Source organism: Leptonychotes weddellii, chromosome 5, assembly GCF_054177405.1.
Source record: "Leptonychotes weddellii isolate Sample4059 chromosome 5, ASM5417740v2, whole genome shotgun sequence".
In the NCBI taxonomy this organism is placed as follows: Eukaryota; Metazoa; Chordata; class Mammalia; order Carnivora; family Phocidae; genus Leptonychotes; species Leptonychotes weddellii.
This window is the reverse complement of record NC_138373.1, coordinates 125,238,474-125,259,022: the sequence shown is the minus strand read 5'-3', so window position 1 is coordinate 125,259,022 and position 20,549 is coordinate 125,238,474. Positions and strand designations below refer to the sequence as shown.

The 20,549-nt window shown below is 34.2% G+C and overlaps 1 protein-coding gene across 1 annotated transcript in view; it reads right to left on the bottom strand.

The window, feature by feature from the left end:
• Positions 1-20,549, bottom strand: part of OTOGL (otogelin like) — a 128,949-nt gene that overhangs the window by 43,121 nt on the left and 65,279 nt on the right. The window contains 8 exon segments of the mRNA XM_081818977.1: positions 1-100; positions 1,792-2,070; positions 3,728-3,895; positions 8,411-8,437; positions 9,067-9,223; positions 10,090-10,206; positions 13,163-13,282; positions 15,480-15,629. The exon segment at positions 1-100 is cut by the window's left edge and continues 5 nt beyond it. Of these exon segments, the coding sequence (XP_081675103.1) occupies positions 1-100; positions 1,792-2,070; positions 3,728-3,895; positions 8,411-8,437; positions 9,067-9,223; positions 10,090-10,206; positions 13,163-13,282; positions 15,480-15,629 (1,118 nt within the window).

The window sequence follows — 20,549 nt, the reverse complement described above, 5'->3', positions numbered from 1 at the left end:
GCTTGTGCTTCAGGGTCACCGCATGTTTTAAAGCAGGGAGTGGTACAAGGTTCATATCTCCATTCACACATCCTCCGGTAGGGCACTGCTGCCTGGATTTCTGCGGAAATAAGGAAGTCTAGATTGCACATATTTTTCATGTACGGCTTGAAAAATAATGATTTATGATAGTAAATAGGATAGTAGATAGGATTTGACCTCTCCTTGACCATGATGCTGTAGAAAAGACAGACCTAGGGCAAAAGACATTGCCATTGCTTGGTGATCAAAATATTTCATGGTTAGGCTGGATATCTAAATGTTAGTCTACCTTCCAAAGATTTTAAAAAGCCAGCAGTTGGAGAAAGCCAAGAAAAATTAAAAATCTTTTCCCTTTATGTTCAGTGGATTCTCACAAGCTACATGTCATAATAATACCAAACACTTGTTTGGAATTTTACTTTTTGCAAAGTAATCTTTTGTCTATTATTCTATTTTATCCTAGCAAGCCTGCTGAGTATTATTTTCATTTTATAAATGAAAAAACTGAGGCTCAGAGGAGCCAAATGACTTGCCAACTTCAAACAATTAAGAAAATGGCAAGATCAAAGACATGTTTCCTGATATCAAACCTAGGAAGAGCATTCCATCTTTGTTCTTCTCACAGAACTTAGAGCATTACCTTGTACATGGTAAGTATTACCTGATGACAAAAATAAATGAATGGGTTTTAATAATACATGCTTACAGTTATAAAACCTCCCTTGATTGAAGAGTTTTCTCTTACAAACTGCTAGTACTCTCCCCTCCCCACAATATAGAACAGACTTTCTGTAGCAGTCCAAAATTACCTCTGAAGAAGAGAGCTCCATAAAGGAGAAAGTTCACAGTAGAGGTTATGTTTCTCAGATTTCTAAATTGGAGGGGAAATAGAGGCTCATAATGTTCAACTTTTAAGTAAACTCAAGTAAAAATATCATATCTACTCTATAGAATGTAGTATGGCCACATCAGTGACTTTTTTTCATGAGTACAGGAACCATTTCTAATAGGCAAAAATGTGAAGCTCGTCTGAATTTCTAAAATCCAAAGGCTATCGAGGTTTGCAGAAATTAATCCACAACAGAAAAGACAAATGAATGAATGAAACAAGTGATAGGTTAAAATTAAATAATTTGTTTGGAAGATCCAAGGCATATGTTAAGCTCCTAGATTTTGAAAATAAAACACGACTTTTAAACATCAGATGAGGCAGTGAAGATTCCTCTCTGAAATTCAGAAAACTCAATAGCTATAAAACTGTAAGTATTTCTAGAAATAAAATCAGGCTTCTACTGAACCAGGTAAATCATCCAGAAGTCAATGGAACCAGATACCCTACTATTCAAAAGACAGAGATAAACATGTTGTCTTTATCATTAAGAATCAGGTTATTGAGAAGCTGCCTTCTAGGAAAGAAAAAGTACAAACAGCAGACCCAAGAGATGTGAGGAAGCTCGGTTTCCAAAGTCCAGATAGCCCTGAAAGTAATAATTGGGGCCATAATTAAAAGTAACATTATTTGAGGCTGTTCTAAGCTATTTGCCAATTAATTTATGTGATATAATAACTCTATAAAGTAGGTATTATTATTTCCCCAACCTAATTTCACATAAACTGAAAGACAAAGAGGTTAAGGAACTTACTCACTCGAGGTCATACAATCTGATCTACTTGGACTCGTTTAGGAATGACTTAAAAATTAAAATTTGATATTTTGCCATAACATAAATTATCTATTGATTCTCCTTTTGAAGATCTCAGGAACCGTACCTTCTATGCTGAAGCTACTTGAATGTTTGAATTCTTCAGAATCATCATATTTTGATGCTTTGACACTAGAATCTGTGAAGATGATGAAAAAGCCTTTCTTGCTGTATAACTCAAATGCACTGTAACCAGGAATCCAGAGACCCTGATGGTGGAAAAACGTGGCTCTCCGTTGGAAGGCTGAATTTGCCTGCCACAGTTCCAAAGTAAGAGTGTCCTCATCATGCACATAGAGAAAGTAGTTTGGCCTTTCAGCAGATTCCAAGGAAACAAGTGTCAATGCTGTAAAACATAGAGCAGTGTGTTTGACATGCCCCTGGGCTCTCTGGAGGAAGCAGATCATCAACACCAGCATTGTAAAATGTATTGCAAAGAGAAAACTGCACAACTGCCATATATGATTAATACCAATCTCCAAGATTTCAGAAATGATTTCTAAGATCTCTAAAAGGAAAATTAATATTTTAATGTAATGAATTGTTATTCAGCTCAAAAGCTCAAAAAGATCAGTCTTTGCTGAGTTCTATTTTTTAAATAATTTCTCATGTCCCTGGGGGGAGAAAAAAGAAATACCAGCTTAGGACACTGGAACACACAATTTCATGCAAGGAATTGAATGATTGATTGGACACATATTTGTATTTGCAAGCTTTAACATTTTCAAATGCACAGAGTCTCCAAATGGCTAAGTTGGATGATCTAAAAGAATAGGGAAAAGATCGATTTAGGCATGTCATTCCATTTCAATATCACTGGGTTCAAAATGGGTAAATAATCTTGCAAGTGATTTTGCTGCATTAAGAAAAATCTATTTGCTCAACATTATTGTCTATTTCTCAATAGATGGTCAAATGGCTAATGAACAACTATAAAACATTTGAGAAATGTCATCCTTTTTTGTTACAGGCTTTAAAAAGTTTTCCTTGTATTTGTAAAACCCATGATATAAAAGTTTTTTAATTGAGATTTTAGTTTAATTTCTTAGACCTTAATTTTTTAGGTTTTAATTGTTTTAGTTTAAATCCATTAGGATTTTTCTATTAAAACATTAATTATTATAAATCATAAAATGAAGAGCTCGCTCAAATCCAATATATAATTCCAAAGGCATTGATTATATTTTAAAACTTGCAAGGCCCTCTGCTGAGCACTGGAAGATGAAAAAAAGAATAAAAGAATTCTTTTTCAGAGGAAAAACAGAGAACAAACATATAAATTGGAAGTTTAGACTGTGATAGGTGTTTTCATAGTTTAAAAAGAATTAAAGTTCTTTTTACAAGAATGAAGCAATTCATTCTAACAAGAAAATCAGGAGATTTCTCAAAATAGATATAAAAATTAAGTCTGATTCATTTAATAAATATTTTCTAAGCTCATACAACACCTCATGCATGATTCTAAGTAGGGCTAGTATAGCACAAATGTAGCCTGATTATCACCAGATCAGAAGGGGACACTAACTACTAGTTAGAACAGGTGCCAAGTAGGTAGGACCAGTATAGATCTGCAGATGCAAATCAGTTAATGTGGTACCAGGTACCAGGACAGACAAGGCCATATAAGGATAACAGACTGTCTAGACTCTGATTTATTTTCTTAATATTTAACTTCTTCAATATCCAATGAAAATTTCAAGAATTTCAAATCAAGTCTATCATGGTTTCTATGAAAATTTAAGTTGTGCTTTATTTAGGACCAAAAATTTCATCAAATAATTTCAATTCTAATGTATATATGCCAAGAGATAAACAAAGAAAAGATTTTATATACAAAAGAGATAGTTGGTTCATGTACCAGTGTCTTATTTTATTTTATACCTTTTAGGACACCTAAAAAAAAAGCCATAAACGTATTAGATCCTCAACTAATAGCATGAATAAATGAAAAACAATGTAAATGGAAAATGAAATTCCTATTTTCAAATGGAAATTATACTTACATGATGCCTTCTCTTTAAAAAGGCCTGGAGTGATCATAAAATTAAAAAATAAATTGCCATGAATACTACTCCTTGGCAAAGAGAAAATGCTTCTACTGGTCATATTGGCCCCCAGAACAAGGCCAGTCTGTCCATAACTTGCCAGCATGTATGGCCCCTCTCCAAGCCCTAGGTTAAATGCAGATAAGAGAATTATAAATTGGCATAGGAGTTTTACAATTATAAACTGGCATAGGAGTTTTAACATTTCAAGCTGTCATTTCAATGGGATAAATGTTAATAACAAAGAAATACTCTAAAAATTATTGTGCATTTAAGTATTTATCATTAATAAAATAAATGAACTATTTTCAAAAATAATATACTATGATGAATTGGAATATATACATCATATTTAATTATGTAATTTAAAACATAAAGGTTTTATATATGTATATATCTTACACGTATCTGTATATGTAAAATAGTGCTCCTTAGAAGAGTGATTTAAGCTTTCTGGATCTCAATTTTTCTCACCTATATGAAGGTTATCCAGGTAACTTTCCACTCTAATGTCCCATGATTTGAATCTATTCTCAATAAACATAAATTTATCTCTATTCACGGCCAGGGATTTTGAAAGTCTTCTAAAAATTATCTCTCTCTAATAAGTTGCATGGCATGAAAACAGAATTCACAGACATGATATACAATATTTTACTGTTTGGGGAATTACTGATTTTACCAGTGAGGCATGTCTATAAAAAAGAAAATAGGACGAAGCTCAACAGAGAAGTCCAAAGTCTTTTTAGTTATGCTATTGTTTCTCATGCACTTAAATAGCTCCATATAAAATGGAAAATATTTACTATAGTAAAAAACTTATTAGCACAGAGACAAACCTGAAACTCAATCAGAATAACTTTTCTGCAAACCTTATCTTATGAATTATAAATAAGTTCACTGATATTCAAAAAAATTAGGAGTTAGGTTTTGTGAGCATAAGTTCAGTTTACCTTCAGCCCAGTCTCTATGCCATTTAACGTTCTTAATATAACTGAGAGACTATAAAACTTTGAAGTTTCTCCTGAATCATCAAAATTAAGTTACATAATTATCAGCTGTATGCTTGGCATAGGTATTTGTATATTTTCTATGTTATAAGTTATGTAAAATGCTAATATATATGTGGCAAGTGCTATCATAAAAGATAAATCCAGTTGTTGTCAGTGAATTTCTCACTCCTTCTTTCCTCTAATTTTTATCTCAAGAACAACTTTCCTCACCAAGCCCACTCTTAAGATGGAGGAGAAAAAAAATCTAAAGAAATCAGAGGGTTAGGTTTTTTCCTCTTTCAGGACTGAAGATCAGGTTTGAGGGAAGGGAGAAATCATTAGACTAGGGGGTCAAAAGTCTTTGAAGCAAAAAGGGGAACAAGAACCAAAATTTCCATCATGAAGACCTACAGAAGAGGCAGGGACTCAGGATAAGTTATCTTCAAGTGTTGACCCCTCCACTGACTAGAGACACTTCATCATTGAACAGCTGGGGACCCTTACAAGCCATGAGAAAAAGGGTTTTATCAGGAATTTGGACACCTTGAGTAGAGATGGAGACTTGAAGACAATTGCCCCACCAAGATGGAACAGAGCAGATACAGTGGAGAATCTCTCTATGAGCCCACAGCATGGACTTCCCACTGCTCTGACAAATACATATAATGCACAGTTTTCTTTGTGAGTCCAAAGCTACAACAACCAAAGAAAGCTATATCATTAGTCTCCACTATTTGCTGGCTCATTTTCTAAGAGAAATAAGAGCAACATAAACTTCCGAGAGGAAAATGTATTTCAATTTATAAATATGTTGGTTTGTACAAATATGTAAATAATGTATAAATCAGTAGATAAGTATGTAAATCACAAGGAGTTATAATTCAAAATGAAGAAGACATATAAAACTACAACTTGGACTGAAAGACCCTCATGGACATTCGACATAAGAATAAGAGAAAGAAATTAGACAACTAAACAAAATCTCTTCTCCACAGCATCGGTCCCTTACTAACAGCAACCTGAAGAGACAATTGTCACCTCAGAAATCCATTTGTATAAAAATCAAAAGCTTCTGAATTGTCTCCCAGTTGATTTATATCTTGTGTCTGGATAGTCACACATTTTCACTAGCAATTGACTAGTGAAATCATTGATTTTATCATTGACTTTATCATTGACTTTATCATTAATTTTCTTTAGGGAGAAGTATAATTTTACCACCTACTAAAAGCAATTATTTCCTTTGGTGATTATTTAAACACAATATTAAGCATATCCTATCTAATAAAATCACTCTGAGCTTAAAACTTGCACAACAATTTTTAGTGGAATATTGAAGTCCTTGCTCACTGACAGCAATCACAATAATAAAACCTTTGTATTTTAGTAAATGCCATAAAATGAACATGAAGATATTACATACAGTCTTTGCATTAAAGATTATTGAAATAATATCATCTGTAACCTCTGAATTCTCCTCTTTTTTTATTTTCCTCCTACAGAATCACAATTATTTACTTCTGCATTAGCTTAAAATATTAATAAGTATCTTGATAACACAGTGCCCAGTATGTAATATGTATGAATATCCAAAGAAGACTAGGTAGGTTTAAAATATCTATGAAATTAGCTGAGATGAAACAAATTAAAAATGGTCATTTAAAACAATGTTCTTTTCATAACTACTATCAACAATCTCCTCAATTCTATATTACCCTTCAATCATCTATCTTCATTGCATTATTTTTACAAACTCGTCCTCTCCTTGGCAGGTTAATGCTAATAATAGACTAATAATGCCTATTATTTTGATCATAGGAAACAGATTCCCCTCTCACTCCACTGAGTTGATCAGGGTCTCTGGAGGCTAAATGCCCCATGTTCGCCCTCTGAATATTACCAATTTAGTATTATAGATGACACCAGAGGAACTGGTTTGAAGAATCCTATAACCCATTAGAAAAAAGAACCAACATTGGTAATGCAGCAGACTTGTTGACAGAAAGCAACACGTACCAAGAAGCAAAAGGTAGAAATTCAATATTCATAGAAAATTCTGCTTCAGGATCCAAAGGACTACAGAAGGAATGCCAGAAAGTACAAAGGCACAGATGGAGATTTTCACAGCAGAACTATGTGAGGCAGGAATTCTTAACTGAGGAAGTTACTGGAGCAATTTTTTTTTTTTTCAAACTGATGTCTGTGTACATTGTGTAGAGCACATGATAACAGTGTGTGGTGATCTTTCCGAGATTGGGATGTGTTAACCATACACCAGGGCAGTGTAGCGTGGAGGTCAAGCTCCTTGGTTCTGAACTCAGATCGCTTACAAATCTCAGTTTACTACATTTTTGACTAAGTGACTTTGACCAAGTTATTTTAACCCCTCTGGTCCTCAGTTTCCTCCTCTATAAAGTCTTAATAATAATACCTTACAGGCATATTTTGAAGCTTAAATTATATGATATATGTAAAGTAGTTAACAATAAAAGCTATTGCTATTATTACTGTTATTAATATTAGGGAATCAGTCTCAATTTGAGCATGACATCCAAAGGAGTGATGTGGAATGTGTGTGTGTGTGTGTGTGAAGTTCTCAACAGGAGATATTTTTGGTTTATATTTTCTTTAACTACCACTGAATTTTTTTTTAATGTTGGTTTTTTTCTCCATCAAACTTCCATAAATGTAACAGAAACAACCAAAAACTAAAATGATGGATTCATCATCTCTATTTTTCTAAAATTATCTGGCTTTCTTTGGGTATTTAAAGCTGACAGATTCCTCCCTAGCTCAGTAAGACACCAAAAATGCCTTTGATTAGTTGCCTGGGGTTTTTGTAATGGCCCAGTTTTGCTATAACTATTACTCTAATTTATCCCATCGTGAGTCCAGAGTTTGTCCATTCACTGACAAAATGAACACCGAACACTGTCCTGGATCATCTCACTTGTTTGAATTAGATTTAAGTGGCTATGCCTTCCTCAATAAGTAGGTTTGACAAAAAAGCAGGCTCTAATTTTGCCATTATCTGGCATTTTGACTGAGGATATAACACTCTGTCTCTTCTTATATCTATGCCTTAGTTTAGGTAGCACCTCCTCTTAGACTTCTCACTGCAAATTCGGTTGTTTGATGGGGCTAGGAGAGATCCATTATTACTATTAAATCAATAAATTCTCATTCTGATTATATGTAAATAATTATTTTTGCCTACAATGATGGCGAAATAAATTCCTTACGTTCTTACCATCACACTAATAGTTTGTTTGATATCTATGACATAATGTTTGAATAATGTTTATAGTCATACATAATGGTAAAAGATAAGCATTTGGCATATGTTTTTCATCCTTTTTGCCTAAAAAAAATAGCTATCTTCACTCATTAACTTATTCATGTCATACAAAAACCATTTATTGAGGGCCTCCTAAATGCTGAGAACTTAGTTACACACTCTTTTTATTTTATAAGGAATATGTTTTGACTCAAATACTTAGAAATTTAGATAAATTTTAGAAAGTAAAGACTTTCAGTGAATTATACCAAATTACGAACTATTGTTCCCAGACATCATTCAAAAGCTTTTAATCTGAAAATACATCCCACAGAATGCTATAGTAATAGTCTTTATTTAAATGTCACATACCTTCATTGTAATATTCACAGTCAAGTGCTAAAAAATAAAAGAATAAATGTTAAACTATATAAGAATCTGACCCCTTATCTGACAGTATGTAAAATATGGCTATATGTTTATCAATGACCAAGTGAAAGAACACAGAATGACATCATTATTTGGGAACTTCCTCTGAGCAAAGAAGATTCTTTAAGGATGATGTGTTGAAAAATTAAATTTTCTAAGATTATTTTATAGGTAGGCAAATATATCTGCCTACTTAGAAATGTGAAATGAAAGTATTAAAATCTTTGACTGGGCATCTACATTTATGTTAGTAAATGAAAAGTTTAAAAACTCAAATCTGTTTCTTATAATCAGAACAGTGAAATTCCACAGCTGTAAGGGGAATGAAGTCATAAACTATTTGAGGATGGTATACAATTTATAGTTCAAATGTTAAAGTGGCAACAGTCAAACAGAATAGAAAATTTTACCTCGATTTTTATTTTTATAAATCCTTTAGCTACACTGTAATTTATCTGTATTGTCAAAGGAATACAAAATTTAGTTATCTTAGAGAAATTCTATTTGCATGAATTCCATGGTATTTGTCCTGTGGTAAGACAAATTAATCTCCTTATAAGATTCCCACCTGATGATGATGTTTTAACTAGGGTACTCACAACAAATACTGGATGACCTCCAGTGAATAGATACCCCTTCCTGACAACATTTGTATGCATATGCTGCTACATTTGTGCATAAACATTCACAGTCCCCACCGAGATTACAGTTACACGTGTCTTCGTGGCAATTTTTGGCAAAAGAAGTAACATCAATCTGAAAATGAAATGAAAAATGAGTTAATTTCAGTAAGTATTAACTATAACTGATTAAAATTCAACCTTCTAAAAGAAAACTAACCAGTAGATTCTCAAAATCTGGTATTACCAACTTAACACTGCCACCTAGAGTTCTCAATATCTCAAACCCCTATATGGACCAAAGGAGAATTTATTAGGCAAATGTAAGATCAAAGAACCAGCAAAACAGGTAATGGGTTTAACAAAAAATATAATTTCAACACCTGCAATATAATAATATTTTGATATTTTATAGAAGTTCATTGTTTCATTATTAGCATATTCACATGGAATTAAAAGAATGTTCTATTACCAATTGTACTTTTAGTGATTTTTATGAATACCTTAAACCATTTTTTTAAACTTCTATTGGGGCCTAAAATTATTACGTTGGGAAGGCATTTAGAAATTTAAATTACTCCATCTTGGTATATGCTTTTAAGACCGTTTTAAACGTGGCACTACTAATACTTTTAAACTACACATTGGGTTGAGGAGAAGAATGTCCGTGCAGCAATGTTCTCTGAAGAAAAACAAATATTTATGGCTTTGACCAATCATTTCTGACTTTGAGGAGGTATTAAAATCCTTCATAAACTAGAACAGAATATTACAAAAAATATGTACAAATATATGTTGTTCAATAAGATGGACTGGGGGAGAAAATAAATCAAATAAATGCATTAATTCTACCAACAAACGAACTACCAAGTTTGTCTTCCTGACAGTGGTTAGGTGGTCCACCTGAAAAGCCAACAGTTAGTTAAATTATTTGTCCTGCTCATCTCAGTGTTACAGATACAGCAATACCCATGTAAATATGAAAGTAAAGTATTCATTTACCACATTGTGACAAGGAGCAAAAACATCGCTGTACAAAATGGAGCACTCTTTCTTGGCATAAGGAAATTTGTTTTGATGTGCCTCACAGGGTTTAAATAATTCACTTGGGGTTTCACACTGTTGAGGAGAAATAAGGGAGAAGAGAAAGTTTTCAAAGGGGTGACTTCTGAGGCTGAAACCAGAGTAAACTATTCTGACTCCATCCATTACAATCACATCTCATATATTCTCATTCTTTTATTTATTCATTTATTTATTTATTTTATTTATTTATTGGAGAGAGATAAAATGAGAAAGAGAGAGCATGAGACGGGAGAAGGTCAGAGGGAGAAGCAGACTCCCTGCTGAGCATGGAGCCCGATGGGGGACTCGATCCTGGGACTCTGGGATCATGACCTGAGCCGAAGGCAGTCGCTTAACCAACTGAGCCACCCAGGCGTCCCATCATATATTCTCATTCTTTTAGATAGGTTTTACCTAAAGCATCTGTGCTCAGCCAACTCAAGAGTATATATTATTTTTGTAAACAAGCATACTATTAAATTCTGGTGATATTAGAGAGTAAAGGTAAACAGTTTTTAAATTTGTCTCAAATGCAGTCATTAAAAAATTATGTGAGCAAATGATTCTCTTTCCTTTCATTTTCAGCTCTTTCATTTCTGTCACAGCCATGCTCTGAGGAGTTGTATATGCACACGTATCTCCAGGCTCACCTCCCACAGACTCAGCAATTTGGTCTCTGCTTCTTCTAATTCACCTCCCTGAAACCACCCTAGAAATGTCATCAATGATCTCTTCATTAGAGTTGTCTAAATATAAAGGCAGGTTTCGGTCTCCATCTCACTTGACCTTTCACTACCTTTGACTCTATTTATTACTTTGCCCTTCTTAAATGTCTCTCCTCATTTACTTCGTGTGATACCATTTTATTCTGCGTTTCTTCCTAATTCAATGGCTGCTACTCCCCATTCTTCTGCCCCCTCCCTTCTGTGCAAAGCTTGATCCTCAAACCTCTATTTTTCACATTCTGTACACTTCTCATGGCTTCAACAACCTGTACATACTAGTAACTGCCAAATCCATATTTCCAGCTCAAATTTCTTTCCTGAATCTCAAAACTGGACATCTCCACATAAATTTCTCTGTAGCTTATCTCTCAATGCATCCTAGCCTGTACTTATCTCTACACAATTGTCCTGTCCCCACTTTCCTCCACCATCATCTCTCCTCTTTGCCTTGCCTCAGGAAACAGTACCAGCAATAAGCAACCCAATAAGCCAAGAAGTTAGGAGACTTTCTTGAATTCTCCAGAATCATCCTTCCTAAATGCAATCTTTCAACAGATGCTGATGATTTTAATCTTTAATGCCTCTCAAATTATATAGTTTTCTAAATCTTCACTGACTTAACATTACCAGCTGGATTATAAGAACATCCTAACTAGTTTAGGGCCCTAGATCCTAGCACTCATACCTTGCAGCTCTATACTTTGCATCCCAGCCATTGATTACTTCAAACCCTCCAGAGCCGCCATATTGAATTTTGAAATTCCCATTAGGCACCTGTCTTCCTGACACCTTCTAATAAGCTGCTCCCTCCTTTGCTGCTACACCATTTCCCAACATCTTCGCTTTTCTAGCTCTTGTGTCTTGTAGGATTCAACCCAATGGCACCTTCTTTGGGAAACTTCCTTTGACCGTAATGAAGCCAATGCTTTGTTCACCTCTATCAAAGCACCTATCTCCTATTTTCATTCTTAATTTTTCTACCTCAACTACTAACCTAGACTCTGAATTCCTAATGACAGAGGCTGTGTTTTAATCATATTATGGGTTCATATAACCTGGAAAACATCTAAGTGTAAAATTGAAATTACCAAATGAAAAAACTTTTTTTTTAATTTTTAGTTTTTACCATTGGGTATGAATAAGAATACATATTATAGTGAGTATAAAATTCTTTGATTACTCCAAATATTTAAGTATTAAAATTGGTTATTCCTTAATTCTTTTTAAAAGGACAAATGTAAGATAATTTCTTCAAAGACTTCTAAATGCAACAAGATATATGAGAGCCATAATAAAAAGGATTTTGTATCTCTCCATAAAGTAGATAGTTCATATATTAAACAAAATGTTTATACTTTTCATCTTAAATATGCTGCTTAAATTTTACTGAATTAGGTGAATGTTTTATCCCAGCCCCCTTTTATGTTTTTAAAGAAATTTAGATATATTAGGTAAATTAGGTAAAGTGGAAAGCAATTAACCAGATAGTAACCAATCAGAAAGCTGTAGTTATGGACACCACTTTCAGCTAGAAAGAAAAATAGGCTAAAAAGAAAAAGGAGAAGAAAAGAGTAACACTAATTTCCAATTTGACTCTGTTTTCTGAGTTAGCTCAGCATTCTCAAAGTGTGGCACACAGGACACTATTTCCTTGACAACTAATACATAAAAACAGGTTCTGTGTCAATAAGTTGGTAAATCCTTCAGATTCATCCCTCCCATGGAAGCTTATAATTCCTCAAGAAATCCTTCAAAAGGGAAATATGTCTAACTTAATTTATTCAAATTGCTCCTAGAGGTAGCTGACCACAGATCCATTCTCTACCCATCCCCACCCCATACACAACCATGTCTGGAGAACAAATGGTAAGAAATTCTGCCTTCATTTTTTCATTGTTTTTAGTTGGCAAAAGTTATATTATCAGAAATATAAATATATTGATAAAGCATTTGCTATGGAAGGAAAAGCATGAGATTAAAAGATATGAATTTGAATATCACCTCTGCTTCTTTCTGGACATATACTATTAAGCAAGTATTTAATCTTCCTGAGCCTCAATTTCTTCAACTATCATATAGAGGCAACACCCTTTACATTACAAGATTGTCACAAGCTTTACAGGAGAAGGTAAATGTGAAAGTAATTTGTCAGTTATGAATTACTATACAAATATGACATAAAATAGTAGTATCTAAATAAATTTTCCTATAAGAATAAAATGATTGAGTGAATAAATATACCAAAAAATATTTGTTAAGTTCTATAATACATATATTCTACTTACCTGCCCTAATGCCCAACTATCTCCAAATACTTGGGCATTTCTCACTTCTAAGTTATTGGAAGTGGTCATATCATTTGAAGTACATTTGTCAAAGTTTCCACATAATCCTGATAGTTTGTTCTAAAGTGAAAGAAAATTATCATGAAATATGAAATATTCTATTTTCACTTCAACATTTAAGGTCTCATTCACTAAAAATTTTTAAAGATTTAAAATAGACATTTTAAGAATTTCCACAACCATGTAAATATGTTTCAAGATAATTTCATATCTATTTAATTATATTTAACAGTTATTTTAAGTTCTTAACAGTGTTTCACCATCTTCCAAATTTTATCTATCCACACTTACCATTGTCTTAGCATTGATACAAGCAATAATATAAGTAACTTGGAGAAGTATAATATAGGCACTAAAGTATATTTTGTATAAATTCATATACATATACATTTTTAATGATGAAAAACCCACCTCCAGATATGCTGAAGGTTTTGTAACACTATAAATGTTAAAACAATAAAAATAATAAATTTTTCTCTAAGTCATACTTTGAAAAGCCAAAACATTCAAAACGTAACTTCTAAAGAAAAAGTTAACTTTAATATTCATGTATCATGCCACTATGAGACACAATAAATAGAAACCACATTTTACTTCACATTTATAAAGGTTGTTATAGGTTATGAAATGGTTACTGAAAGTGCCATATGAATTATTCATGTCAATGTTACCCACTGCATTTTCTCAAATAATGTGAAAGGCTTTACTCTTAGGGGAGGAAGATAAACCAAAAGTACAAAGAAGAATGATCTTCCTAAAACAATGGAAATCCACCTTAAAACATTGAAATTAAACAAACTGAATGCTCTCTTCATGTACTGCAGAATGGAATGCAGCCCTTAGCCGATGAAGTAGGCTGCCCAAGTCTCCAGCAAATCTGACAATAACTCTGGGATTGCAACTGTCATGACCACAGCTTCTCATAGTGCCTCTGCTCTCAGAAGCCACAATAACTATCCAAAGACAATGGCCACTTCCTCCATTGGTCACCCAACAATTTAAGGCAGCAATAAAAGGGGAGATGTAGAAGAATAATTGGTTCATTCACTTCCAAAAAGTAGGGAAGAGAGGATAAATAATAAAGAATAGCAGAGAAACATGGTTGAAGAAGCATGGCAATGACTAAATTATTTCACTTGCATCAAAGAAATGCAAGAAGCCAGCAAACCCCTAATAATAGATTTATGGACTTTATCTCGCTTGAGGTTGAAAGAAAATGATTTCAATATACAATCATATCTTAAATGTACACCATATTAAAATCTTTAAAAATATGTATCTGTTCCACAGTCTTATAAGAATATGTTGTTACCATCCCGATTTTTCCCTAACTTGCCACACGTTATATCCATGAGGCTGAATTTCAAGTTCAGATAAACCAGATTTTCAAAAATGTATTAATGTTTCAAAAACAACTTCAATATCTAAATTTAAAATATTTAATAAGATTTAAAATAACAAACACACTTAATATTTATACAATATTTAACAGAAAACAATATTTAAAACAATTTAAAATAGAAATTGCCAAAAATTCTAAACAACCCAGATTGAATCTTCAACCATGAATGAATAAAACAAACTAGTACATCCATACAATGGAATACTACTCAACAGTATAAAGGAACAAACTATTAATTCATTCAACAGTATGGGTGAATCTTAAATGTATTTTGCCAAGTCAAAGAAGCCAGACTCAACAGGCTGCATAAAGGCAAAACTATAGAGATGAAAAATAGATCAGTAGGAGTTGACAATAAAGGGGCAACATGGGAGAAATCAGGGAGTTGAGAGGTCTGTTCTATATAGAACTCTGGTGGTAGATAGGCAACTCCACGCATTTGTTAAAATCCATAGAACTCTAGACCATAACTTTTTTTAATAAATGTACTATGTTCAAACTTAAAAAAATCCAGAATGTGGAGGAAAAGATAGAATGCAGAATGTAATAAATGAATCTAAATGTATGACAAACATATCATATAACCACGCTGAAAGGGATGGGAAGAAAGAAGCTGACCTAAGTAACTTTGGAAAACTGGTTACTCTAAGGTTAAAGTCAAAAAGAACTGTACACAACACCGTACTCTAACTGGTAAGAGTTTCCTTCACTGGGTTAAGAGCTAGTAATTCTGATAATATAACTTGTTTCTTAAAGAAAATATCAATTATTTTATTTCCATAAAACATCTAAAGGTAAATGTAACTTCATTTCTTACATCTCACTTGGATTGGCCTACCAAATAGGTTGACCTACCTTCCACTGAGGTCCAACTTTGATATGAATGGTTGTCTTTCTATCCCAAAGAATAGTGATATCGTTCTCTGGAAAGTATACTGCTATGTAGTACCCTGCCTTCCAAAGCTGGTATGTAGGTTTATTTTCCAGAAAAAAACTTGATCGTTTCTTTAAAAAAAAAGAAAAGAAGAAGAAGGAAAGAAAGAAAGAAAAAAATGAATTCCTTGTTTGTTAACCAAAGTGTAAACATTAATTAATATCCACCAATAAGTATCTATGTACTAGTATTTTTCTTGGCTCTGTCTTTTCCAAATTCTGTAGTAAAAGACAAAACAAATGCATAAAATAGGAAATACATAAATTGGTAATGAGACACAATCTGATAGATGGGCTCAATATGGATAAATAAGCAAAAGTATTTCTGCTATAGAAAAGAGCATAAACAAAAGCACAGACATAGAGTACATTAAGGGTAAGGTGATATACCTGCTGACTCAGAAATTCTATGCTGATGATGAATAATATGATTAAGTACTAAAAATATATGATGTTACCTGCATAACTGAAAAACAAAAACACGGAGTGTATGTGTACTCTTTCTCTGTATATGTATCTATATACAGGTAGATAGGTAGATCTATAGATAGATAAATAGATCTATCTATCTTTATCCATCTATAACTGTATCTATATTTATATCTATATCTATCTAAATCAGGAGAGAGAGAATGGGGAGATGAATTTCCATTAAAGGGACTTGGAAAGGTTTCTTGCAAGGAGTAGGATATGAATGGATCTGTAAGAGGCCATACATAGGAAGGTATACAAAGCTGGAAATGAGAATGGAGAAGAAATCATTCCAAGCAAAAGTAATAACTTGAATAGAGACTTAGGGGCAAGAAAATTCAAAATTTGTTCAGGACTAAGGAGAGCACCAAAGGGCTAGACCATGGATTCCATGGCAAGCATAATCAGAGACCTTTTGCAGCCAAGTTATCCATACAGTCAAGGGCTGCTATTCTATGTGCAAAATGCATTCAATAAGAGCTTTTGAATAGGAAAGTGAGAGACCATGTTTATATTAAAGGAAAATAATCTGTATGCTATAAATAATAACATTAAAGAGAAACTAGAGATGGAATCTGTTCGGAAAATTAAGCATACCTTTAGCCTAAAGAACAAATATGCAGCGTTCCTTATGAGCAGGGGCTATACCCTATAAAAGATTACATTAAATCTGACATTGTAATTAACTCATATAATAACTTTAAAAATACATGGTTAAATCAGAGTAAGTAAAGCAAATTTAGCCAGAAGCAAAATAAAAATTGTGAAGGGGATATACAATCCTTTGATTACACAATAACAAAATCATAGTTTGGGAATACTATTTTAGAAACATTCCTTAGCACAAGGTAAATAAACTTAGTCATATCCATAAAGAGTTTTCAGTCTTCTAGACCAAGCTCAAACTTACAGGGACTCAGCATATTATAAGTAATAGTATATATTGTGTAAACATATATATGGTTAATGGATTCTACTTAACCTCTTTTCCTTCTACTCCCAAGTGCCAACTTGGAGTTATGGGGCAAGGCCCTGGGTGCCTATGAGGGTCTGCACTCAACCTGGGAGTATCCTTGTTCCTGAGTGAGCAAGGTCTTAAATAATAAAGAAAACACACACACACACACACACCATGACAGGTCAAAAGAGACAGCAAAACAAAGGGAGAAAAAAAAATCCTGTTTGAACAAGGGGCATCACATTTTCATTCTTCACTAGGCCTACCCTGCCCCCAAGTCACTCTCTGCCATAGAACCTATTTTTATTGTTTTATTTTTCAGTACCTTTCTATTATATGGTTTGTCTTCGGCTTTATTATCTGTCTTCTCCTAAGGAATGTTAGCTCCTTGAAAGATGTACTTTGTCAAGTTTATAGCAGTATCCTCAGCTTCTAGATCAAGGTGTGATTTACATATTTTTAAAACCTTCCTGCAACAGCCTATTCACAGGTCTCACCTTCCAGCCTGATCAGCAAGAATTAAAGCAAGTAAGCAGAATATTTGTGGCTTATAGCTCCTTTCAATCAATAAAATACTTTTTCATGTATTTTCCTATTAAGGTTCCCTTGGACTGGTTGACATATCTCTAGAACTTAAAAATAATTTTTGGATAAGGCAGGCAGTTTATCATTAGACTTCTTTCGGGTTGTTGTTGCATCCATTATCCTGATGTAAAAGGTATCTTTTCTATTTGCCTGTAGAGGTAAAAATCCTTCATTTTTACTAAACAGGGAAGTTTACCACAAGAAAAACAGTTCTCTTTGGTCAAAAGGGGATAGTGTGCTCCTTTCTTTTCAGATTAGGAAGTAAAGATGCTGCTTTCCATTAGAAAAGGGAGGGTGTTGTGAATTGCCCAAAATCGAGACCTCCACTTCAGATGAGAATTATAGCACTTTCAACAAACTAGAATGATGTTAGAAAGATAAGTTACAAATGTGGAGAATGAAAATATTTAGAGTGCAGCTTAAATAAATTCATAAAACATTTATATCTTACATGTCTGACAAAACAAAATTGTGTATTTATTGAAAGAATAACAGTTTTTTTCCTTCCCCTCAATGAGCAATCCATCTGCCAAAAATAGTCGTACTTATTTTCACTTCTGATGTTCAAGAAAAAATATTAGCAGGGGATTTGTTAGGGTCACACTATTTTTATGACTTTCCTTTATCCTACTTCATACTTCACAACTGATATGGAGATTCATCGACACCTGCATACAGGTGAACATTGGAAGTTGAAAGTTACACTGAACTGTAATTACCACTTCAAAAACGTGTCAAATTGTTTCTACAAGAGCATTTACTATTTTCTCTTCAGTTTTTTTCTTAAAAAAAACATATTCTTGGTCTTAGAAACTTCACCTATAAATGAATATCCAGCTGCTGGCTATGCCAAACTTCAGTAATTACTTTCAAAAGATGTCAACATGACATAGAAACTCTGTTTTGCCAAAATCTCGATTGCTGCCTGGTTGGTCTCAATATTTCTGATTGAAATAGAAGCTGTGATCTACAGCCCTGATTCTCAAGCTTTAGTGTGCAGAAGAATCAGGGGGTACCATTAAAAATACTGATCTTCAGAGGCACCTGGGTGTCTCAGTCAGTTAAGCGTCTGCCTTCGGTTCGGATCATGATCTCAGGGTCCTGGGATCGAGCCCCGCGTCATGCTCCCTACTTAGCAGGGAGTCTGCTTCTACCTCTGCCTCTGCCCCTCCCCCAGCTCTCTCTCTCTCTTTCTCGCCTAGCTCTCAAATTAATAAATAAAATCTTTATTAAAAAATACTGATCTTCATTCTCAACCTCAGCCATTCTAATTACGAGGGGAAGCCCAGGAACCAGCTTTTAGAGTAGATATTCCAGATGATTTTAATACATATTTATAGACCAAACTGTAAGAAACACTATTCTAAAACTTTCTTACTTGTAAAATAAGTTCATATATCTTATACCATTGAAGAGCCTCCATGGTCTGGAACCAGCCTCCTATCTACTGCCCTTGTTCCCATGCTCCCTGCTTTAAAGTCGGTCTGGATAGTCCCCCCTGAATCTCTTTGCCACACCCTCCCTCCACTATCCCCACATACTTCAACCAAACTAAATCACTTGCAGTTCTCCAAACAAGCTATTTTATCTTTCAACTCAGTTCCTTTCAACATGACCATTCTTCTATATTGACTGCCTTTCTACTCTTTCTCTTCACCTGGCTAATACCTGCTCATCCTTTAAGACTCAGTTCAAATCATTTAATCCAAAGCATATCTTCTGAGCCTTCAAAATATAAGGAGGGTGAAGGAGAGGAAGAAAGTCATTTCTTGAAATCCATTATCTAATTTAATCATCATATGAACCTAAGAAGTAGATTCTATAATCATCCTACATTTACAATTGGGAAAGCTGCAGCTTGAAGAGGTGAAGGAAACTTGCTCAAAGTGACACAACCAGCAAGAGATAGAACAGGGGTTCTAGGTGAGTACCAACTGACTCCAAAGTCTACACCGTTAACAACTACCCTAAACATCCAAGGCTGGCTTCTTCTCAGGGATTCCCATACTGTCCTATACACACTCCTGCTATAACACATTCCACGTGCATTCTTGTTTATTTGAATATTCTCCCTCCCCTGAGTATAATGCCCTAAAGGGCATTTTCACTGTTTCAGTCCCAATAATTAATATAGATTTTGGTAGATAGTAGACAAATGAATGAATGAATGAATGAACGAAATGTATTCATGCTTTCAAAATTGGGCAGGCTCCAAGAGTACAGGAATAAATAAGAGAGACAGTGGTCCCGCTTCTCATGTTAGAATTTGTAAACAAATGGGAGAAGCAGACAACCACACAAGTAATTTCACTAATGTGTGCTGAATGTCCTAACAGGGTGCTTCAAGGTATGAAGAGGAGCTCCTGAAGGAGTTAAGATGAGACCTATCACAGAAGAATAAGTTAAAGAAAAGGCAGATCCAGGCAGGAGCAATGACATTCACGAAGAAACAGAGGTGAGAGAAAGAATAGACCGTCTGAAGAATAATGAAAGGTCCAGTTTCTGGGACATGGGCTTGGAGCAGAAAGTGAGGAGACATGAGGCAGGAGAGGTGACAATGGTCAGACTGGTAAGGTCTTATCAGAGAACTGGGAAGTCATCTGAAAGTTTTGAAGCACTAGACTGATGGGAGATTAGATCCCCATTTTAGAAAAAAAGCCACCCTGGCTGCAGTATGGCAAGGTAAGAGGAGAGGAACTAATTCGGGAAGCTAAGTATCTAGTGCGGAAGATGGTGCTGTCCTCCAGATAACTGGTGATGGTTGCTAGGGCCAAAATGGTGACCATGGGTTTGAAGAAAAGAGGAAAGAATTGGAATACAGAGAAGTGGAATATAAACAAAAGAGACTGGGGCACCTGGGTAACTCAGTCTGTTAAGCGTTTGCCTTTGGCTCAGATCAGGATCCTGGGGTCCTTGGATCAAGCCCTGCATCAGGCTCCCTTCTCTGTGGGAAGCCTGCGTCTCCCCCTCCCTCTGCC